The sequence below is a fragment of the Sarcophilus harrisii genome, chromosome 4, assembly GCF_902635505.1.
Source record: "Sarcophilus harrisii chromosome 4, mSarHar1.11, whole genome shotgun sequence".
Classification (NCBI taxonomy): Eukaryota; Metazoa; Chordata; class Mammalia; order Dasyuromorphia; family Dasyuridae; genus Sarcophilus; species Sarcophilus harrisii.
In genome coordinates, this window is record NC_045429.1 from 128,798,288 (window position 1) to 128,823,786 (window position 25,499).

Here is a 25,499-nt window from a genome sequence, read left to right on the forward strand (position 1 = left end):
TAACAGCAAATAGAAATGTTGACACACTAATACTATAATTTTTCCCCCTTATTTTCTTTAATGGAAAAACTCAAACATAATTTGAAATGACTATCAAATCAACGTACATCATAGCTGCCTCACTGCTGCCAGGCAGGTTAGGTTTTGAACAAAAAAGGAATCATTAAAAGACATGGTAGACAATTTTTTTCCTCCACTCACTCTCCCCCTTTCCTCCATCAAGTGCTCTAAGAACAAAGCCAACGTATATAGTAAAAATGTAAGCATCTCAAATTGACAGATGTTTACCAGCAATGGTTGCACTAGTATTTGAAGGGCATTTCTGCCCAGCTAGTAAGATGGATTGTCTTACTTTATAGCAAACATCAAAGGTGCTAAATGAGATGCCAAAGTTTCTGATGAGTATATTTCATTTATGATGAAAGCCCCTTTTAAAGTATTGGGACTTTATCTTCTTCATATAATTTTTACTAAAGCTTGAAGCTGTCAAGATATTATATTTATATATAAATTATTATAAATTATATATAAATTAATAAATTATTATTCTTCAATTTTTTCTCACAAAGACCAGTTCTAGTTCATTAATTTTTGTAATTGATAAAATGGCGTGTGTTAAATATGGATAAAATAAGATTTCAAAAGCACTAATTCTAGCAACTTCAGGTAAAAGCAAAAAGTTAAATAATGTATACTTTTGTGCTTTTATGAAAAATGGAAGACTAAATCATATCTGAGGAATATTTTAGAAGTGAACTATTTGCGAGGAACCTCCTGATATTTACCATTCTCCTCAATTTGTGAACAATGCTCTGCCTTCCCACTATCTAATATGATTTTCCTGCACAAACTCTAATCTACAATTTAGACGAGTACTCAGTGTTCAAGTATATACTGTGCTTTCTTACATCCTTACTCTTGCTCAGTGTTCTCTTTGGCTGGAATGCTTCCTTCCCTTCCCCTTTCCAGTTGAATTTATGCCTTCTTTTAAAACCCAACTCAAATGTTATCTTTTCCATAAAATTTTCAGTGACTTCCTTTATCTCTCACTTATCAGACATTATCTTTCCTATCAAATTTCAAAGAGCAATTTTCTTTCTACTTCTCTAGGGCATCTATTCTATATAATTATTTTCGAGATATGTACCTTATCCCCCTGCTAGGCTATAATCTACATTGACAATATCTAAAATGAATATTTGCTGCAGGGCATAGCACAATATATTGATTGCAGCAGGCCCTTAACATGTTAGTTAATTTGTTGAATTTGAAAATTTTCAATAGTTTCTTTTAGTTTATTACCATTATAAAAGATTGCTGGTTTTTTTAGTCCTTGGTGGCAGTGTGTAAAGTAGAAAAGTCACTGGTCCTGGTTTCAGATACTGATTTTAAAAATGATGATGAGAACTAGAATTTATATAGTAATTTAAGGTTTGCAAAGTACTCTTTAAAGTATTTTTATTTGATCCTTATAATAACTTGAAAGGTTAGACTATTATTACCCCCTATTTTACATATAAGAAAATTGGCACAGAGTTTAAGTGGTTTGTCCCATACCATAAGTATCTGATGCTAAATCTGAACTCATATTTCTCTGATTCCAGGATCAGTACAACTTTGCTGCCTCTAGCTTACAAAACACTTTAAATATATTGTCTCTTGGATCATCACAACAACCTTGAGATGCAACTCCCATTATTATCCCCATTTTACAGATAAAGAAACTGAATCTGGGAAGTTATATAATATGCCCATGGTTACACAATTCAGATCTTCCCAATTCCAAATTCAAAGTTCTTACCCAGTGGACCACCTCCAACTTTTTTAGGTAAATGAATCTGGGTTAGACATTTAATGTCTCGTTCCCTCTATTATCCCAGCTATAAAATGGGAATGTGATAACATTTAACCTCCTTTGATTGTTGTCCTTTGTTTTCAGAGAGGACCAAAATGACATCACTACTATATTAGAATTATAGTGTGTCCAACTGTAGCTGATTAGACCAACATAAGCTAAGAATGTTCTGCCACAGGTCAGACACAAATAGTCCTTATGAATATTTGTGGCAATTTCTCTAATTTTGTGCATTTAGCATCTCTTTGGACTAATTCAGTTCTGGTTTGCTCATAGAAAAAAAATTGCCTCAGAAGGATAATTATATGAAGGGTTACATATGTTGGATTTAACATGTATTTTAACATGTTTAACATATATTGAATTATTTGCCTGGGTGGGGGGAGGAGGAGGACAATTTGGAACAAAAAGTTTTGCAAAGATCAGTATTAAAAAATTAGCAATGCATATGATTTGAAAATAAAAAGCTTTAATGGAAAAAAAAATTTCCTCATCAGAAAACAAAACACAAAAATCTAAAAAAAAATATTTATCCCAGAGACATTGTGAAGAGAGTACTTTGTAAACTTTTAAGAGGGAAAAAATGAACTATAATTATTAATATAGTTTTTGGAGGGGACAAATGATTCTCAGAATAAGTCATTTTTTGTTTTCTAATTTGTTTTTTTTTTTCAATTTACAAGCATTTTTAGATTAATATGTTCCTCCACACAGCAAGCAACACAATTAAATGAATAAATGCATATGTAAATAGATAAATGAATAAAACTTTCAATACATAACTGCATAGTCCAGCATAACACATTTCCACATTAGCCATGTCTGAATATAAATACCTCTTTGTGCATTTTAAATTCATCTTTTCTCTATCAGAAGATTAGTGACATGTTTTATTTTCATTCTTTTCTTTGTGTTGTTATCATTATATAATTTATTCTACTTCTGCTCACTTTCCTCTGCTTTAGTTCATAGTTGTTCCCAGATTCATATGAAATTATCCATTTCATTATTTCTTAGGGGAAAATAAGGGTGTATGAGGTGTTCAAGTAGGACCAGTTCCTCTGGTTTGAGAGTTTTCTGAGACCTTTTCAGGGCTACTTATCTATTTTGTGGTGTCCACTTGATTCACCCAAATCTCACTTGTGGTTTGAAGAGACTGTAGCATGTCCAGTGGCCACATCTTAGAAGGAAGGCTAGATTAGGTTGAGGGTAACTGAATGAGGTAGAGGATATCTACCCCAAGCACATGAAAAGTTCCCACAGTGGAATGGGCAGTAGCCACAAAAGTGGCTGAAGTAGGTGCTATGAAGCTCTTATGACTGGGTCATACATCAGACACCAAGGTCATTCATTGTATCCTGGGCCATCACCAGCTGTCTTGACTTTTGCCTTACTAGAAGATTTTTATGATTCTGCAAGAGAGAGACTGATGACTTTTTTGCAAATCTGTCTCACTTAAATCCAATTCAAATGCAAGTCAAGACATTATGCCATGATGTCTTTGGTTCTCTTCAAAAATGAAGAAAAAACAACAATGGTTCAATAGTGCTGCATTGCATTTATAAGCAACAATTTGTTTACTCATTCTCTGAGAGCAAGAACCAGAAAAGGCTACTATAAATATTTTGTACACACACACACTCACATACATATATACACACAGATTCTTTTGCCCTTTTACTTTATTTTGAAGGGCTAAAGGCCTAGTAGTTTTATAACTTAAGTTATACTGAGAATATACAATTTCTTAACTTTGTGTGTATAGTTCCAAATTGTTTACTAGAAATATTGGCTAGTTCACAGTTCCATCAACAGTGTACAAGTATACACTTCCCCCCCCCCCTAAAATTCGTTATTTTCCTCTTTGTGTCCTTTGTCAGTCTATTAGGCATCAAGTAGAACCTCCAAGTGGCTTTAATTTTCATTTCCCTATTTATGATTCATAGTATTTTTTTTATATGGTTGTTGATTGGATTTCTTTCTTTAAATACTGCTTAAAACAGAAAGCTGCTTGAACACAAAAGAAAAGAAATTATATATATATATATATATATATATATATATATATATATACAGAAAGAGGGGAGAGGAAGGGAGAGAGAGAGAGAGAGAGAGAGAAGAGTGAGAGAGAAGAGTGAATAAGAATCCTTGAAAGAAGTTTCTTGCAATAAAAAAAATTCCAATTATTTTCTGTTCTTAGGGGAAACCTTTATCCTCATTGCTTTTTCCTCCCAATTTATTTTGGTTATTCAAGTTTGGTTTTGGTTTTTGCTGTTTGTTTTTGCAGGAACTATTAAAATGTGGGCATTCAAGGAAAATAAAAGGAATAATTTTATAAGTAAACAACATATAAGAAGTTTCAGGAATATTTTAAAAATACATTAGTAGCAACCCAGGAGAAAAATATGGATCAATATGGATCAACAAAAAAAAAACTGGGCACTCAACTTTTGGAACATATTTAGGATGTCATGTGTAGGGAACTCACAGGGAGTCATTCATACCAATACAGATGGAGACCTTCTCCTGGAACTTATAGCTTTACATAATTGGTTGAGATTCTTAGAATTTTTATTAGGGTCACTAACAGTAGGACTTTAAGAGCTCCCTGAATTTTAAAATGAGGAACTTTAATCAGTTTTTCTTGTTCATTCCTGTTCCTGTATTTGAGAGCACATGCTCTCTAAATCAGTGTTTTTGTGGTAAACCTGCATCTTCACTAGAAAGCGGGAAAAGAAACCTATGAAGATTTAAGTGTCTAAAATAGATTTGATAGTTAAAAGATATATCTACATCTCTATCCCTATCTATGTATATATGTATATATGCATGCATAGGCATATGTGTGTATGTATTGAGTGTCTACATACTTGTAGTTGGCTAGAGATAGAAGTGAGACCTTTTATCTATGAAGATGCTTTATCTATATAGTGAAAACTTTATTGATTTTAGGAGTAAAAGGAAAAAAGCAACAAGCAAAGGTCATTTAATACCTATAGTATAAAGGTAAATGAACTGGTATGTGTCAGAATGATCTTGAGGATTTGTCTCTTTAAGTAAAGAACCAAAAGCCTATAAAAATATTTATCTCTCCCTTCTTTCCTCTTAGTATTCTATTTATGAAATTCCAATTTATATTCCATATAATAATAAGAAGCATTTTTCCCCTTGAGGGTGGGAAGTAGAAATAAGCTTCTGATATACAAAAATCCTAACAAAGGGATAAAAATCTTACATTATAATTGTATAAATGTGCTTATGCATACATACATTTTATGGTAAATAATATAATTGCATGTATTAATAAATAATATAATATTAATTTAATTATATTCCTCATAGTTGAAGGATATAGTTGTAACATTCCCAGTTACAAAAATCTAAGAGCAAAATGATATCCTTCTACACAAAGTATAGTACAACCAATATGGGAGCCTTCCCTGATTTCTCTCCATATCACAAAGGTACTAATGGAACATTTTGACCATCACCTATCATCCCTTGACCTTAACACATGACCAACACATCTTTTTTTTCTCTTGCCATAAATTCTTTCATGACATCTTACTCATCTTTAGAGTTTGTCATTGGTTATATGTTAGAGGAACTCATACTCTAAATGCACTTTTTCACTGGTGTTTGTGTATTGTTCATCTTTAAATTTGTTGAGGCAAAAGTGGTCTAGGTCTTAATAACATGCAGCAATAAATATTTGTATTGAACAGATGGGTCTTTGTAGTTATGATATGCTTAGGGTTAATAAAAGTAATTTATAGTTTCACCAAAGTAATGAAGCCCATTCTTCTTTTAAACTCTAGCATATTGTATTGTTTGTATTATCATTTATATTATTTATTCTGACCATACACACTGTTGGACACAATCCATAGAGCATCCATTCAGTTTCATGCAGAAATCTGAAAATGGACATTTTTCATCCATTTGGTCTTTCCTAAATAAATGGACAAAGCATACTTCTTTGAATGGTTTCAGAAATTTTCCAGACTTTTGGGGGATTAATAAAAATCAATGCAATTTTCTGTAAAGTGGGGCATTTGGGGGAACCTTGCTATCTATTAGAACTATCAATATAGATCTAGGTACTGGATCTGTCACAATGGTGAGCACTATTTGAAATAGTTTGTTGACATTGTTTTCTTCTTGTTACTAAAGCTTGTGTTTAAACAACCAGCCATAAGCTTAATAGGTTCTTAAATTCTCTATATCTTTTTACCATTTGTAAAATGAACTGAGGCAAATGGGGTTAAATGACTTGCTCAAGATTTTCTAGTTATTAAGTGTCTGAGATCAAATTTAAGCACAGAAAAATGAGTCTTCCTAACTTCAGGTCTGGCACTCTGTCCATTTCACCACTTAGATATTGGAGAATTCAAAAACAGGTCATCTAAACTAATGTTCTCTTTTACTAATGTCTCTTTCTCTTTTTTTAATTTCTTTGTTTTTGGAGGAAAGAATAGGAAATATTCAAACGTGATTTCCTGACAAAATAAAGGATGATTGACTTGCAATGTTAATAGTCCATGAAGAAAAATCAGGTAAAATTGGATTACATTCCCAGGATACTTAGTCCAAAGGCTAATTATTCTAGACATTATTTGGAAAGATACTGGAAAATGATATTTAACATGGAAACTCATGTTCACATATAGCAATGAAAATTGCTATAAAGCAATTTAATTTCTTTCCAAAAGTTCAGTGAGATCATGAAATCTCCATTTTGTAGATGAGAAAGCTAAGCATAAGAGTAGATAAATGACTTCCACAAAGTCACTAAATGTTTGAGCCAAATTATAATTCCATGACTTTTGATTTCAAGTGCAGGACTTTTTAGTTTTGAAACACGGCAGTACAGTGAGTTGCATCTACTTCTATTTAATTTCTTTTCCTGAACTATGTCTAATATTGCAAGCCAATCATCCCTAATTTGGTTTGTTATTAAATCACATGTTTGAATACTATCTCTTCTCACCCCAGCAAAATAAACAATATGAAGTAAGAAAATACAGAACATTAGATTTAGCAGATTTGTATTTGAATCTTAGTTCTAACAGATAAGATGTTCTTTAATATTGCCCTGTTGTTCAAAATAATATGTAGGCAATAATAGATGTTCTAGTACTTAAGAAAGACAGTTCTTTCTCTTTTAAAAAAAAGACAGTGACTGTGGAGAAAGTCCAGAAAAGGATGATTACAATGGTCAGGGAGATGAAAGGGTTTCCTTATGAATATAAAATGAAAAGATTAGGATTATTCAATCAAAAAAAAGCAATAGACTGATACAGCTTTATTCATGGCGAGTTAAGTTAGGGAAAATACAGATTGAACATATAAATAGAAAGGCTTGGGGGTAAATTCATGGATAATGGATAGAATTAAAACAACTATATACTTTTTCAATACTGAGATCATATAGTATCATTTTCTCCTGCCACAAATGCATCTGCTGTCTAAGAAAAAATATTAGATTGAATGGACCCTTCATGGACCATCTGAAACACCATTCCTTCTGTCATATTCACCCCCTTTTTTCCTCTCCCATGTTTATAATTCTTTTTTTTATTCATTTGGGATTTTTTGATTTATGACAGAATAGTGCAGTCCAAATGACTAATCCTTACAAACAAAATATCAGTTTGTTAAAGTAGGAAGAAGTTATTCATGAAAGAATCATTGTCATTCATAATAGTTGTAATGGACATTTTAGTTTTGCATAGCTTATTTTCCTGATTATTTTTAATTTGAATCCTAAGAATCTCTGTCTTATTAGCTAATTTCTGTGTTTTCTTTCCCCATCTCTTTTCCTTAATCTCCTGCTGCAATAACATTTGGGCTAATGTATAGCTTTTTGTATTTAATTATATTTGTGATTTTAATAACTATATTGATAAAAGATTTATAAAAAGGACACATTTTTCAAAGTGTTTTTTTTTAACTTCTCTCAGAAATTAGATATACATGAAAAGAATTATGGAATAAAATTATTGTGTATAGAGATTAGAAGTGATATTAAGAATATAATTAAAACTAGTCTTTTTAAAAAATAATATTCTTTTAACAATGAATATTATCTCTTTTAATGACTATAGCTTGGTCATTTTACCATTTTTGTAGCTAAATTAGCATTTGGAATATGTATACGTTATTAATTCAGAAAGTGCCTTCAGCCATCAAGAACTGTCATTTATAAATAAAGCAGCATAAATAAAATGTTCTGTATTCTATAGAAAAGCAAAATAAGGGGCAGTGGTAGATATCTTTGAAAAATAATACAGCCCTGGAGAATACATAGTTTTATTTAAAAGGCTTCAATAAGGGACAGTTAGCACAACAAAATCAGTTTTACTGAGTCTGACAAAGTGGCAAATAAGATTTGGGTTTATACTGTTCCCTCAAGATTAATTAGTTTATAAAACATCTCATCCTCATAGACAAAGAGCTCAAAATTATGTTTAAAAATAAACAAATAGGTTGAAACCAGAAGTGTCAGTGCAGTAAGACAAGATGGACTAAATTACTGATGGCTGATAGACAGTGGTTCTGACATTTATAATGTAGGGTACAACAGTGACAGAAAGTCATCTGAAGATGATGAACCATACCAGATGTAATGAAGTACTGTGATAGAATTAAGCAGAAGCAACATGGTAATTTACAGCCAGTATTGTAATAGAACTACCCCATACTTTTAGACATTAGCTAATTGAAAAGTACATTGTCAATAGTACAGTTAATGTATTTTTCTACCCTTCTATTTAAAAATATAAGCTCTCCTTCCTTTCAACAGACCACTCATAATCCTTTTCTTTGTATAACATATTAATAACAAATACATTTTGTACTTCTGACCCAAATGACAATTTTAATCAGTGATGTCACTCATTAAAAGAAGCTTTCCACTGACCATAGTGATTATAATTTTCCACATGTCAATCATACAGTCTGATCCATCTAATTCTACTCTAATATCATTAACATTTTTTTCATAGTCATAAAACTCACTGTCATGAAAAGGCTAGAAGAAAAGTTTTTTATTACTCTTAGTCTTTACATATATATATATATATATATATATATATATATATATCCATCCATCCATAATTGGAAGCAACATAGTACTATCTATAATTCATTTGGGTGAAAATGATATCTGCCTTCCTTCTCAGCTGAGAATGGCACACAAGTAGATGATGAAATATGACAAAAAGCCGGCAGATTAGTGCAGTCCATGAACTATGCAAGAAAGATAATCAAAGAGATTGAATCTTATACATTTGGAATGAACAGATGTAGAAAATGGTCAAAAACTATTAAAAATGAAGAGCAGACATTATGATGTCTTATTCTATTTAGAGCTCAATAGCTATTCCAGGGAGCAGTAGTGAATATAATCAATGGTTAACTTCTGAATAGTTTTGTTTCATTTTCCTGTTTTTTGAATCTTATTTTTTCTATTCTTTCAATTTTTTAGTGCTGACATTCTCCTGCCATTTCCCCACTCCTGTACCAAATGCAGGAGGAGAAAAAAATTAGTTAAATGCAGACTTACTAGTTTTATTATTTTGTTACTTTGTTGGTGGAAAGTTTTAGAATATCTAGGTTAACTAAAATGAGATTTGGGGGTTATCTATAGATTTTTTGTACTATCTTTGTCCTTAATTGCTATAGATAATTGAGTGTTAACTGTATATGCTGTAGTATTTATTATTCACGAAAATAGGACCAAATTAAAATCCAGGAATCTGCAAGCATTAAAAGCTGACTTTAAATTAAGTTGTCGGTTGTAGGGTACCTAATTGATGAAATGCTTAAAAGCACCAAAAGTTGGTTGCTATGAGCTTTTGAAGAAGTTTTCCAGGACAAAAGAGTTAGGGAAACCTCCCACGTAAGTTAAAACAATAAAAAGGAAATACAATATTTTAAATTACAAAACAAGTTTAATTTTCTTCATTCTCCAGGGAAAAAAAGGAAAAAATTTTTCGCTTGAAATTCAGCATGCTGTGTTGACCTCCATCTACTTGTCTTAACTACTTAAGGTTTAAATTATGCCATCATAGTCCTATTTAAATTTGAAAAAAAACAAAGTGCACACTTGCAAGACTTGAAATTAAATCTAAGAAGGAGGCTAGTTTCTAATTGCTAGAATTATAAAAACCCCAGTGTTTTTTTTTTTTTTTTTAATTTCCCTCATAAAGGCAAGACTAATTTTGGAAAAGCAATAAAAAAGAAAATAATTAGACATTCAGGAGAAGAAACATTTCACAGTAATATAAATTTTTATACAATGCCCTCTACAAATCATTAAATGTATACACATTAAGCATTGTACTTCATATTTGAGATGAATGCTGCTCCCAAGTAATACCACTCTCCCTTCCCCCAAAATGTTAGGCTTCATGTGAAGATGATTCCCTGGCTGGACTATAAGTCAGGAATATATTCTGAGTCTGTTTTCCATAATTGGAATTTATTTAATTCTGGTTTACCTCCTCATTTCTTACCAGCTACTTCTTTGTAACACCCACTTGTCAGGATCATCGTCTGAGTACTTGTGAAAGGCTAATCATTTCTGTAGCTGTGTGGATTGTTGTTCTGATCTAACCTCTCTTACAAGTGAATTTATAAACGACTTCGCTCAAAATGGGCAAAGGTCATTTTTCAATACATTTCTTTTTGAATTATGTCCATCCCACTTGTGTGTTTGGTAATTAATAACAGGTCCAGCAGGAGGGGAACCCGAGCTTATGTTTTTCGTTAATAGATTGTTTTTGTTATTTTATCATCTTGACTCTTCACTTGATATTGGTTGGCTGTTGTCCTTCCTTCTCAGGCAGGGCCAAAATGACGCTCCTAGATCGAGGTTAAGGAACACTGTTTCTGTCTGTGGCTGATCAGATCAGTACAAGTTCAGAGAGCTTACTATTAGTATCATTTAACGTTATATAAAATATGTAAGAGATACGGATATCACTTAATGTTATAGAGGGCTCAAGGGTAGTGATCTGCTTGGCCAGAGAGTAGAAGCACAGGCAACAATTCAGAGAAGATGATTTTTTTTTTAAACTTGGTATTGAGATAGACAGGGGAAGACAATGAGAAGACAGGGGTCCTAATAGTAAAACCTATCCATAAGTAAAAAGTTGTTTCAAGATGTAATTTATTCTCCATCACTGGAAGTTTTTAAGCAGAAATTAGATGCATTCATCTAGCATTTATTACTGAATGAATTTCATGATTGGATAGGAGACCTGAACTTTTTCCTCTGATATCCTATAACTAGTATTTTATTTAAAAGATTCAATGACTTTCCATTTGTATTTATCCCAAGCTTAAATCAAATCCTTCCCTTCGTTGCAATAGTCACAAGAAATTAAGTAAAACCTCTAAACCCTAAAATATTAACAAGTCAGAAGCAAGATATAAACAAACATTTTGGAAACATACTACCCTTGGTACAGTATACACAAGTCAAACCAGAAAAATTTAGTTGATTTCTTTCTGCTGGATTATTCTGCTAGGCAATAATTATAAATAAAGTGATGAAACAAAGAAAGTTGGACTGTGTGAAATCCTAGTTTAACTATGTCACCTTAGTGACAGTTGTTCTAAGCTGTCTTGTATGGTTTAGAGTGGAATATCACAAAGAAATGGAAATTAGGAAGTACCCCACCAACAGAAAACTCAAGGAGAATCAAGATTTGAATCAGTGTGATGTAAAGGCATTAATAAAAGTCTGTGGCTTACTTTTATGTCTGAAAAGAAGCACTTCTCCTTCCCACCCCTCTTTGACTCATCACAGTGATAAGGTCCTAGGGAGGTCCTCGGATTAGCAGAGAAAGCCCTAATGTCTATAAACACTCTGGAAACCTAGCTACTCCCTGAGGTAAGCAGGGAGGAGCACTGATAGGATTATAAGTGAACCCTTTTGATTTTGTTTACACCTTTTGCTCTTAAATAGGCCTTTTGTTTAAGTGAATTTTTGATTATAGTCCTATTTTATGTGAAGGATTCTAGAAACTAAGTATATACTCAATCGAAAGCCAAGTTATGATGTTAAACCAGAGGTTATATTTCTCCTATAAAAGATCTGCTTATATAGTAGATCCTTGCTAACTCTTTTGAAAGTGCCTTATTTCTTTTAGGGGTGGCCTGCCAGTCAGTAGCATGCCCCTTGTTATAGCTAACTCCTTTTCAGGTTGCTAAACTCCCACCAGTTAATGGCCTAATCACCTTCCTTCCTCTCTTTCTCCCCAGTATGCCTGTTGTGCCACAGTTCCCTTTTAATGTCCAGACCCAGTTTCCCTAATAGTCCTATTCTGTTACTCTGCCTCAAGTTATAACCATTCCCTCTTAATGTTAGGATAAAGATCTTAGATCTTAGACCTTAGCTCCTAGGCTATAATCATTCCCTCTTAATGTTTGATAGGATAAAGGTCTTTATCCATTTTAGATGTCATTAGAATATCAGGAGCCTCTCTAGTAACTCCCATTATGTCATCCCTGGGTGCCTCTCCCCATTAGATTATCCCCATTCAGGTACCTCCCTGATTATGTCATTGTTCTTGTTACCCTATAAAAGAATCTTTTGTATCTCCCATTCCCTTCTGGACTCTTTGAGACATAGTCTCATTCATCCTTGGGACAAAACCATGGATCCATTTGGTCCTAGTATATCTCTCCATTTAATAAATTATTAAATACTCTCTAATCTCTATCTTGCTCAGTTTCTTCGGCATTACATACCTTTTGTAGATTGGTCAGCTAAACTTCCCTCAGAATTTACCCACCAGTTTGTGACATTCCTTATCATAGATAAATTCCTTTTTTAGAGTTATCTCGCCATGATGTACTCCTGCTTCATAGCATTTCCCCTTAATGGCACCTTCCTCTTGGTTACTACCAGGGAACTTGTCTTTTCCCCCTGTTAATTGTTAAAGCCCTTTTCTTTACTTTAAAAACCCTAATGGATTTAACCCTCTTTTAGCAGCATAATAAAATCTCTGCCCTTTGGTTTGGAGGATTCCTAAGCTTTAAAATTCTTTTGAGACAACTTGTGACATCAATCTGCAAACCCAGTATACTTTTGGGGTATCGCCATGTACCCCATCATATTGGTGGATAAATTCATCATTTTAGTGGTCTGACCGCACTCTGTAACCTCAACAATAGTATTATCTGAAAGTGAAAAAAAGAAATAGTAGAAGTATATTTCCAATGTGAATATCAGGTTAAAACTAAAATATTGAGGGTAAGAGGAAAGAGGAATTATTTTTAATCCAATCTTGATTTCATAGATGCTAGAAGTATTAACATTAGCAAGAGTTGTCTTCTTCCCCTATGCTAATAACATTATAGAAATTGAAATCTGACATGGAAAAGTAGAGAATAGTGATGAAATAATGAAATAATGAAAATTTGTTCGTGGTAACAAGTTAAACCCTTGCCTGCAAACACTCCTCATTAACATATTGTTTGAAACTGAACTCTACAAAATGAATCTCTAAATTCCTAGCTTGTTTTCTCCTTGTACCAATAAGCCAAACTTAGTTTTGTTAGAAACTAACAAAACACTTTTCACTTATAAAATGTTTTGTAATTATTTTATTGATTCTTCATTCTAAACTATAAGATAGTACAAATGATCTTATATATTATTAAAATAAGACAGTACAGTGGGCTTTATCAGTCTGACAGAATTTCCAAGATCCTGGGTGTTGTCAATATTAGAAAGTCATTAGAATGTACCATGAAGAAAGGAACATTAGAGCCCATCTAGTCCAAACCATGGAGTTTACAGATTGTGAAACTAAATCTGATAGAAGTTAAATGACTTGTTCAGAATCACATAGCTTATAAATTTCAGAAATTAAACACAGGTTTTCTGATTCCACTATATTATATCCATTACACAATATACTTTCATCTGAAACAACCTTTATTTCAATCAAAACAACAAAAGTATTTTATGTATATATATATATATATATATATATATATATATATATATATATATCATCCTTCTTTCTCTCAACTGTTATTCTTCTCAAATCTCATGGCATCTACTTCTCTGTGAACTTTTGCTTTTTAACAATTTCAACATGGTTTATACCTCTACTACTTTACCAAACTTTTTTCAGAGTTGATTATTGATATTTTATCAGTTAAATCCAATATTTTTTTTTGCCTCACTTTCCCAGGTTTTTATACTATTGATCACTGCTTCCTCCTGAATACTACTTTTTCCCCTTGGCTTCTGTGACACTATTCTCTCCGGGTTTAAATGAGATGTACCAAAAAACCCCTATGATCTTCCTATATCATAATCATAAAAATAAAGCTGGAAGGTACAAGGAATGATGTTTGTGAGCTGCTGTCTTTCTCAAGGCATGGGTAAAGTTTACAATACCATCCTGCTAACAGTGTTTCTGAGGTCTTGGAGTTCTTGAATGCATGTGACACATGTGGGACACCAAGGCAATTCACATGTCTCTTCCCAAAATGAAAATTCATTCACAATCCTAATTCTATCTCCACTCTCCCTTAACTTTTTCTAAGAATTCTCTACAGATTCTAATAGCATACACACTTATATAGCCTCTGGATTTTTTCCCAAACATTATTTGCTCTGCATTCTGAGATTATAATGTCACCAGAGGCCATTCATAGGTGCTATGCATTCCATTTTCATTCTTATCTACAGTCTTTTTGCTATATTGATTTTCCACCCACTTTCTATTCATATAATAAACCATACTCTCCCACTCACCCTAATCCTTCAAGGTTTTGGTCAAATTCTTCTTCTTCCAAGAAGCTTTCTCATGCTACTCTAACCTCCATTGATCTCCCCTTTCAATGAACTTCAATTGTATTTGGTTTTAATATTAAGCAATTTAGCCTTTTCAGCTATTTGCTGATTGTTTCCTATGTGCTAGTGTTCTCTTCCCAAGAAAACTTCAAGAGAGAGTATTCTTAAGCATCATTTTTTTTTTTTTTTTTGTATTCTCCAGATTGTGCAGCTTAGTGCTGGACCCAAAGTGTTGACTGATTGATTCTCTAAGGGATTCAAGACCACTTAAAGTTTCTAATAATCATCAATGGTTTTTATTAACTGAACCCATTTAGGTTCAACAGAAAACTATTTACTGTACAGCATCTCTGACGAAGTTTATTTTGAATGAATTAACTTACATTAGTTGCTGGGACAAGCTTGAAAATCTGCCAATATTAATCTTAATCAAGAAAGGAAGGAGTGTTATTTCAGAGCTCCTCACTAAAAATACAATAGATTTTTTTTCTTACTATCTCTCTCCTCCTTAGTTATGTACAGAATAGAGAACTTATATTCCTCTGCAGAAAAATATAAGGAGAATGAGAAAACAGAGAAGTAAGGATTATATTAAGAACAATTGTAATACTGGAGAAATTGAGGCAAGATAGAGATTAGAGAGTATTTAATATTTTATTTGAAAGGGAGAGATTTACTGGGATTAAATGGATCCATGGTTTGGTCCCAGGGCCGAATGAGAACTACAATCTCCAAGAATCTCAATGACATATACACATGGCTCATATACAGGGGTAGACTGAGTGGAAGGAGACTATCATCAATCCAGTTCAGACAGGGTGAGGGGAGGCATTCTGATAAGTAGGGAAGGGCTGGGGTCATGATGTTTAAGACAGAAGCTCTTTCTCCTTATCTCAATCATCATGATTAGGAAGGAGGGATGGTGTTGCAGAACAAAGGAACCAAGGTAGGATCAAGGGAAACTGAGTCAGGACAATTAGGGAAACTGAAGACAATAAAAGAGAACTGTGGCACAACATGATGACAATTCACATTCCATGTCATTTTAAAATCTAGTGTGAAAATTTCTCACAATAACTCTATGAGGTAGTTAAATGAAATATTCCTATTTTACAGATGAGGAAACTAGGATATAGAAGAATTAAATGGCTTAAACAACCATACATCTAATGTATGTTAGAACTTAGATCAAAATAAGCAAGGCTACTGATAGTATAATTAATTAAATACACAGATATTGCATGTGGAGCATGGTATGGATACAGAATTGCTCTCAGAGCCAAGAAGACCTGGGTCTAATTCCTACATTGGTTGGGAATGTATTAGTGATCTGGGTAGATCACTATACCTCTCAGTGGTAGGCAACTTTCTTTCCTTCTTTCTATTTTTGAGGCAATGGGGTTAAGTGACTTGTCCAGAATCATATAGCTAATAAGTGTCTGAGCCCTGATTTGAACTCAGATTTTTCTGACTCAGCACAGGTAGCTGGAAATGGATAGAGATCCTGGTCTGGAATCATGAAGACTCGTCCTCCTGAATTCAATTATGAACTCAGACATTTACTGGTTGTGTGATCTTGGGTATGTCACTTAAACATTTTTGTCTCAATTTCTTCATCTGTAAAATGACTTGGAGAAGGAAAGAGTGAATAAATCACTTCATTATCTTTGCCAAGAAAATCTCCAACTGAGTCATGAATATGCTACTGAAAATAACTGAACACTTTGAATGCATTATTTCATCTTATAACATCCATTTATTTTTTTAAAAGTATTTGATATTTTTGTAGTATTTATGTTTTAAAGCCTTATCATGGGACATTTTTGATGAAAAATTATACATTTTTACTCATCTGTATTATTTTCAAAATCATATCCAGCCAAACAAAAAGAGTACTAGAAATTAGGACTCTGGAACCCAAAGACAAAAGTACCACAGTCTCTGACCTCAAGGAACCATCAGTGTATTGAGGGTGGGGAGCCTATAACATGATGTTCCATTAAGTAGAAATTGACTTGTAAAATCAAGACAAATATGGGACTTTCTGATTCTTGAAGTCTATGAAGATAATTTGAGATTGCACATAGAAGACCATATGTTTCTATGCAAATGTAACATGGATTTAATATTAGGAGCTTTTCCAGAAACTGCTCTGCAATATGTTTTTCGGGAGGGAAAAAAAAAAAAACCCACAACAATTCAGCTTGGTATTCTACTGCACCATAGCTGTTTGTGGGCTGTGTACATACAGGGATGGTACCTTGATACCAACTTTCCATTTATACCCTTTGATTCCTGAGAGAGAAACAGATGGAATAATTAGCACAAATATGGTTAGAGTACTACTCGGGATCTTATTTTTTTCTCAAGATGGCAGAAGTGTGATTGACCACAAGACCCAAACTCTGATAATTTCTATAATGTTTTCTTCTTGTCTTTCTGATGCTCTATTTAAAGATGTGATTAATCTAATACCTGTCCAAAGACTAGTTAATGATGAACAACTTTAATGTTTCTTTTTGTAGCTGGATGGCATTAATATGACAAAATCTCTAAGAAGTAATTTAGGCCTGCCTTAAAATGTTCATTCAGCTTTAAAATTTGTATATATCTTGCATATATTACTAAATTTCTCATGCACTCCCTGTTCTATACATATATGACCCACATTTACAAATTAGTGCTTCCAAGATTTTTCATAAAACTACATCTATGAAGTTCATATTTATGCAGTCTTACTTTCTCCAGACACATTGTCTGTATGCTTTTTGTCCCATCTTCTTAGAGATGCAAAAATACATTCCCAGGAGATCACTTGGTTGTCTACACTTCTTAACTATCTCCTCAGTCCATATAGCACAATGGAGTAGAATGAAAGTCAGACCACAGTGAATACATAATGAAATGATCTTAGGAATGATTTCAGAAAAATAATGTAAGAATTAGGGTTCATTGAGCAAACCAACTGACACAACCCACTCGTATTGGATACCTTCAGGTTAAAGAGCATCTTGATTCAGCCTTTCAATCACTAGTTTGAACTAGATATGAGCAAGGTTTATATACCTTTTTTGAATAAGTTAATCAAAGGCACTTCGGAAAGGTACTAAGTGAAATTTAAATTAATTAATGGACTTTGTCCATGAGTAATAATCAACCAGTAAATGAACATTATACAGCACTGCTGGGTGCCAGGCACTGCACTAAACTCTAGGGATGAAAAAAGGAAAAAGAAGGTAGGTTCTTGTCCTCGAATTTACAATCTAAAGGAAGAGAAAACCCGCAAAGAATATTGTATTCAAAATAAATAGGAAATAATTAACACAGGAAAGGTACTAGAATTAAAAGGAATTGGGTAAAGCTTCTTGTAGAAGGTGGGGGAGGGGGGCACGATTTATTTGGAACTTGAAGTGGGGGGTTATTAGGCACAGTGGAGGAAGGAGATCATCCCAGACATGGAACACAACCAGAGAAAAGAGATCTGAGAGACTGAATATCTTGTGTGTAGAGGCAGGATACCAGTTTCATTAGATGGAAGAATACTTGTTGGGAAGCAAGGTGCAAGAAAATTAGACAAGTATAAGGGAGGCTAGGTTATGATTGACTTTGTATTTGTTCCCAAGAAGCAATAGGAAGCCAGTGAAGATTTTTTTTTTTCTTCTCTTTCAATATTATTTTATATTTTCAAATACATGTAAAGATAGTTTTCAACATTCATTTTTATAATGAATGTTCCAGCTTTTTGTCTCCCTCCCCAAGATAGCAAGCAATTTGATATAATTGTTAAACACATGCAATTCTTTGAAATATATTTCCATATTTCTCATGATGTACAAGAAAAATCAGACCAAAAGTTAAAAAAAAAAAAAAAGAAAGAAAGAAAAAGCAACAAACAAAAAAATGAAAATATTATGCTTCAATCCACATTCAATTTTCATAGTTCTCTTTCTGGATGTGGATGGTATTTTCCATCCCAAATCTACTGGAATTGTCTTGAATCATCTCATTGCCTTAAAGCCGAGAAGAGTTAAGTCCTTCACAGATGATCATCACATAATCTTGTTGTATACAATATTCTCTTTGTTCTGTTCACTTTACTCAATATTAGTTCATGAAAGTTTTTCTAGGCTTTTCTGAAATCAGCCTGCTCATCACTCTTATAGAACAATAATATTCCATTGCATGCATATACCATCATTTATTCAGTCATTTTCTAATTGATGGGATCCATTCAATTTCCAATTCCTTCTCACTACAAAAATATATGAAATAAAAATTTTTGCACATGTAGGTCCTTTTCCCTGGCTTATGATCTCTTTGGGATACAGTACCAGTAGAAACACTGAAGTTTATTGAGTGAGGCAGACGACATAGTTGAGGCTGGGGAGTGCAGCGAGACTCTGTACAATGCCTCCAAAAAGTTGGGATACTGGGTGCAACTAGACTCTCCCCACACAGACCACCAAAATGATGGGGTTTGGCCACCAAGTGATGGGTTATGGAGGTTACTCCAAAAGTATATTGTGTTTACTCATTAGTGTTTCAAAATAATATGTAGGTTTAGACCTCCAAATCTACTGGCAAAGATTTTTGGCTAAATGCAAGGAAAGGAGGTTTTAGCAGTTAACAAGGGAAAAGACAAGTTCCCTAGAGAAACTGGCAATTAACCAAGAGGAAGACAGCATAAAGGTGTGGCAAATGGAGATTACTGGGGCTAATCCTAAAAAAGAATTAGGGTCTTAATAGATTTTAGCTATTGTGATACTTAGCAAATAGATTAGCCCCAAGAAAGTATTAGGCTGTTAGTGAGGTACAGAAGGTTCTTTTTGTAGGAGAAATATAATCTTGGGGGTTCGACATCACAAATTGGGTTTCAGATTGGCTATTTGTAAACTGTGGGGTTATAATGATTTTGTCTGTGTGAGATATTTGACAAGGGAAGAAAGGCCTATTTAAGAACAAAAGGTCCATTAAGGTGGGGATAATTCTATCAGTGCTCCTCCCTTTTTATCTTGGGTTAGCAAGACTTCCAGTTTGTGAACAGTAATTCTCTCTCTCTAGGTCTACAGGCACACAAAATTGTGTTTCCAGAAAATTTCTTTAGTGGCTGAAATATGGATTGGAGAGGGAAGAGACTGGAAGTCAGCAGACCCACCAGGAGGCTATTACAGAAATCCAGCCTCGAGGTAATGAAGGCTTAGACTGGGTGGTGGCGATGTTGGAAGAAAGCAGGGGGTGAATTGGAAAAGATATTGCAAAGGTAAACCGGACTGGTCTGAGCAACCGCTTGTACATGGTGGGTAGGATATGGCGAGGAATCTAGGATGACTCCTAACTCCTGAGAGACTGGGAAAATGGTGTTGCCATCTATAGCAATAGGGAAGGTAAAGGGGGGCAAGGGTGGAAGACAAAAGATAAGAAATTCCATTTTGTACTAAGGAAGCTTTTGCCTGAATAATTCTACAATTTTGTCAAAATGATTCCTTTTTCCTTGCTCATCATGATTTTCCATCATGACCTGCAGGGGTCCAGGGGGGTGACCAGGAGAATAGGGTTGCCGTCAAAGGAAGACAGGAGTCATGGGGTAGTTTGAGTAAGGAAATGATGGAAGTGATGTTCCTACTTCTCTCAGGCTCCTTTAGGCTTTATTTTATACTATATCACGATCATCTACTTTTCTTTAGGTCAACATAGTCTTCAGATATATGTCTGACTTATTGACCTTTATATGTTACTATATTTGACATTTAATATTTGAGTAAGTTTTTTTATGATTAAGTCTTAATTATTGATTATATTACGCGAAGCCAATAATGAAAGGTAAATGTTATTCACGGTTTAATGTCAGTGAATTTTGTTAGTTTACTTTTGTCTTCTTTGTCAATTCTATGGATTGTTTGATTCCTCTGACTTGAAACCATATACGTAAGCATTTAGGGTAATTCCTAGTTATACTTTAACCATCTTTTGGTTCCTCGACATACTGATCTTTTCTGAGTCTAAGTTGGTAAATACCATTATTTCTTGGACATTTGAATTCTCTCTGATAGTGACAATGCTTTCCATGGTGTTCTCTCCTATGCATGTGGAATCATTTCTAGTTAACTTGCCCAAATTCTCCTTGGCACCAGATTTTTTTTAAGATAATATTTTAGTGCTGTATTCAAGCCAATTATAAATAATATAGGAAATAGTAGTACACTAATGAAAATCATAGAAGGAAATGTAGTTCCTGCTATGCACATTTGATCTCAGTGCTGGGTTTAGCCAATCAGCTTAGAGATTGTGGATCCCAACAATGACCCTTCTCTTAGCATTGATATAGTGTGTCTAGGATCATTCTCTTTTATAGAAGAAAGTTTAAGTCTTGTGGTTTCTCAAGTACATTGGTTATGTGGTAGTCAGTTGAAAAGGCAGGACTTTTTGACCCAAATGAAAAACAGGGCATTAATATTTCCTTCTCCTTAAAGTTAACATTTATTTAAGGATTCAACAAGAACTGAAAAGCCAGTTTTCTTGAATCTCAAGAAATAAAACTAGGAAGGGATTTTTTTCTCTCGAAAATTTAAAGCTTTTTTTTTGTCACATGACAGCTTGCTAAGAAAAATTTCATGAAAGTATGTTGTTTTGTTCTCCACAATTTAAGTTAAATTATTATCCAGGTACAGGAAAATCGTCTTCGAGTTGAATTTAGAACAAATGGAAAAGTTTCTGCTGCAATGCATCAAATTTTGAGTTGTATCAGTACTTTTGAGTAAGATTTGAGATCCAAGTGTGAGCTTACAGGCTTTTCTGGATTTGTTGTCTATATCAAGCTAGTAAAATGGGTAGGTAGGGAGGTAAAAGAATGCCTTGTCCTCAGGGACTTTGTTTTATTTTTTTTTTTCTCTTTTACCTGATCTTTGTTCTATCTGGGAGATTGGAAGAGGCTTGGAGTTAACAAGTAACTGCGAAATTCCAAACTTCAGTGCATGGGTAATGTGAAATAAGTAATGTTAAATGAATAATGATTAGATATAGCATACATTTTAGAGTTTAAAATGGATTTTATATACAATGTTCACTAAAAACTAAATTGAGGTCTAACTGGGACTCAAAAGCTTGGGGCAAAAACATTGGAAAGTTTATTCCCAAGAAAACATAGCTCTATCCCTTAAGTACTTAGCTAGGAGTATCTTGTTTGGGAGAGATAAACTTGAGATTTAGATTCTCTTTATTGAAGATGAGTGTCCTTATGACCTACGATCTCTGGGAACTCTTAATAGCCATTTTACTAGGGAAAACCCAAACAGAACAAACAAACAAAACAAACAACCCTTTTTTCCCCTTTTCCCTCTTTGATTATTTTATTTTAGGAAGGGAAGGTTTTTGCAACTCATAGTTATAGTGATCACATTTCTAAAGTTGAATTTGTGTGTTTGTTTTTTGGTAAACTTCTTGTTTAGGGTCTCTAAGAAAATTGCATATTCCACTCTTCTCATGCTCAACCTTTCAAACAGACCTCAGTGGAAAAATGCTTGTAGACAGTAATCTGGTGGAGACTTCCTGCTCAACAAAGAGGAAGAGCATCCACCCCAGCTACATTTAGTAGGAAACAAGTCTGATTGGAGCAGTTTGATGACATCAACAAAAAACTGGAATTAGAAAATCCAGCTTCAAATCTTGTCACTTAGAAAGGCCCATTCTCTTTGTGATCTTGCACAATTCATTTGACTGTGCTGAGTTAATAGTCTATACAGAAGAAAGGAAGGAAACTACTATTTATTAAGTACTTGTGACAATCACTGTCCTACATATCTTACAACTCCCCAGGGAAGCCGGTGCTATTATCTTTATTTCACAATTGTGGAAATTGAGGCAAATAGAGGTTCTATGACCTCTGGTTCTATATCAGTAGTTTTCCTATATTGAAAGTGTGAATTGCTCCCCCACATATGGGGCACATATGTGGCACATATGTTCCAAACATGTATGTCTCTTTCACGTATGGTGCTTATACATGTCGGCTCTTCCAAGTGTTGGTATGTGAATTTGTAGATGAAGATAACTCAAGTTAATAGTGGGGAAGAATTTCTTTTTATTTTTCCTTTTGAAATTGTTTTAATTAAAATTTCTTTCATTATGCAGTTTTATTTAATGTCCTTTTAAAAAAAAATCAATTTTATCCTCTGGTTAACTCTTAAAGGTTACCATATCAGTTGGTACATGTAGTTATAATTTTAGCAAATGTGCACCCACAGAGTATGTTGCAACTTTGGTAGCATCCTCCAGAGATTACAGAGACTACACAAATATCACTTAATTTTCTAATAAAGTTTTATTTTGGAAGAATTCTTTTCCTTCTCTTCAACCTCTAATTCAAATCTTGCAATACTGGTTTACTTTTGTAATCATTCTCAGGACACTAAACTACAGAATGGCACTATTAACCTGAAATCATCATAAAGGGCTGAATTAAAAAAAAAAATGGACAAAATTGACTCAGTAAGAACAGAAAGCATGAAACAAAAAGCTTCAGAAAATGATAAGACTATTGCATTTACAGAATTCTCCATATAAAAGATTTTATCTTGATGAAGATGACTTTAAAAATTATTCCTCAGTGTTTCTTTTTCCGACCCAGTTTTTAAGCACTTTAGGGAAATCTATGTACAATTGATCTGATCATCACAAATTATTCTTAAATATTCATCAAAGCAGTTTGCCAAAGGGCCTCAATTAGGCAATGTTTTGTTAAGGTTGTTTGAGTTACTTTGCATACTAGACTAGTAATGAAAGAGTATTTCTTTAAAAATATTCTTCAATCCTTGGTTCAATTAAAGTAATCTCAAAAGTCCTATTTTCAATTCCTTTTGGTAATTTTTCCACAGTGTTCTTCTAGTTCCTATGTACTGTTCTCTTATCTAGGACCAATTACCAGTTTGTTATTCCTAGACACAAATGTCACAACAGGCAGTATGAGGCCAGCAAGTAATGATGATGGATCAAGCCCTGCTGATCCTGCAGCTGCCAGTGAGACTAGCATTCTCTGCACTGCTACTTGTTTTCAAGAGAGTTGGGTATAGGAAGGATGCTTATTTACCCTTTCTTTTTGTCCCTCCTCCTTATTATCCCTCATTTTTGGAAGATAGACCGGGTTGTTCATTTTGTGTCAATATGGAATTGCATAAAACAAATATTAATAAGTTCAATTTAATTCAGTTAACATTTATTAAGTGCCTACTATGTGGTAGGCATGGGAGGCTCATTTAATGAATGGGCCAATACATTAGTTTTTCAGAAGACAGAAAATTGTTCAGCTAGCAGCCCAATTAAAAACAGATTCATGGCATTCAATCACATATAACAGTACCAAATATATACACATAATATACATATATACATTATACATATATATATACTTTACTGAAATTAGAAGTCAGCTAGATATTTGGACTGTGTGACAGGTTGCTAATGGGCTAGCTAGGTAGCAGATAGAGCACCAACCCTAGAATCAGGAGGACCTGGGTTCAAGTCAGATGCATACTACCTATGTGACCCTGGGCAAGTCACTTCATCCTATTTGCCCTCAGTTTCCTTATATGTAAAATGAACTGGAGAAGAAAATGGCAAACAATTCCATTATCTTTGCCAAGAAAACCCCAAATGGAGTCTCCATTTGTTGAACCTGACAGAAAGCAACTGAATAACAATGAGAAATTGCTTCACTGAGAAGTGTAAAGTTGTGAATTTTCTGGGAATTTACTTTACAAAGTAAAAGGCCCAAAGAATACATTCGGTAGAATTTTTTAATATTTGAAACATTTTTGACTATGAGTGTTAATTCCTGGACTGTTGTCAAGTCCTTCTTATAAGTAATGAAGCAGTTGAAAAAAGGTGTGTTGACTTTTGCCTCTGGACTATCTGATGGAGGAAACTGGGAGCTTTGCTAAGTAAATAATGACATGAACAAGATTAAAAGAGTTTTGTTGTAAGAGAATAAGTACTCTGAAGTACTTTTGAAGAGTCTGTTTCAATAAAACCAAATTGACACTCATATCCTAATTACAAATCACTCCTCCTTATTCATAAAAGAAATTCCCCAAAGACCCAAAAAGGATCCTACTTTTTAAGACAAATTAAAATGATTGTACTACTCAGAAATAACAAAATTGTATTACACGAAATCATGGATTGTTGGAGTTGAAAGAAATCTTAGAAAACATGGATCAATCTGCTCATTTTATTAATGAAGAAACTGAGTCCCAAGAAGGTGAACTTTCTTGGCTGAAGTCTAGTTAGTAGCAAAGTAGAGAACTCAAACCCATCTGCCCATCTGTCTTTTCCACCCTAATGATATCACTACTCCACATTTATTATTCAAAAATTTCACAAATTCAGATTTTTCCCAAATCACTCTGAATTTAGCAAAAATCTAGAGGGCATTTTTTTAAACCAAGAGTAAGTAAGCTATTTTTAAAAAATTATATTTTAATACTTTTCAATATAATCTATCTCCTATGCAAATCTACATGTTTTAAGTCATACATTTAAAAATAAGAGAGCCAAAAATCACTTTAGGGACACAAAGAAGGTTAAGAACCTGTCATACAAGAGAAAGAATACTGGCTCTAAGATAATGAATTAGATCCTATTATTTTTCTTTCTTGACTAGCTGGATAAATTTGGGTCATAGTAAAATTTGTAAAAATAAGGATAGTGCACAGAATGATTTCTAAGTTTCTTACTAAAATTTTATGTCTCTATGGTTTTCCTAAATTAAGTATGTTTAATATTTTATATGTATGTTTTGTTTAATATTCTGACTAGTTTATGTCCTTA

General features: G+C 33.5%; 1 protein-coding gene across 3 annotated transcripts in view; it reads left to right on the forward strand.

Annotated features, from left to right (window-relative positions):
* Positions 1–25,499, forward strand: part of PRKN (parkin RBR E3 ubiquitin protein ligase) — a 1,838,204-nt gene that overhangs the window by 457,427 nt on the left and 1,355,278 nt on the right. Inside the window, exon 2 of one of the 3 annotated variants that reach the window (XM_031968388.1) lies at positions 19,740–19,864. The exons of the other annotated variants lie outside the window; for them this stretch is intronic. Coding sequence (XP_031824248.1) covers positions 19,793–19,864 — 72 coding nt within the window. The 5' untranslated portion in view covers positions 19,740–19,792. The remainder of the gene's footprint in view (positions 1–19,739; positions 19,865–25,499) is intronic. 3 annotated transcript variants of the gene reach the window in all.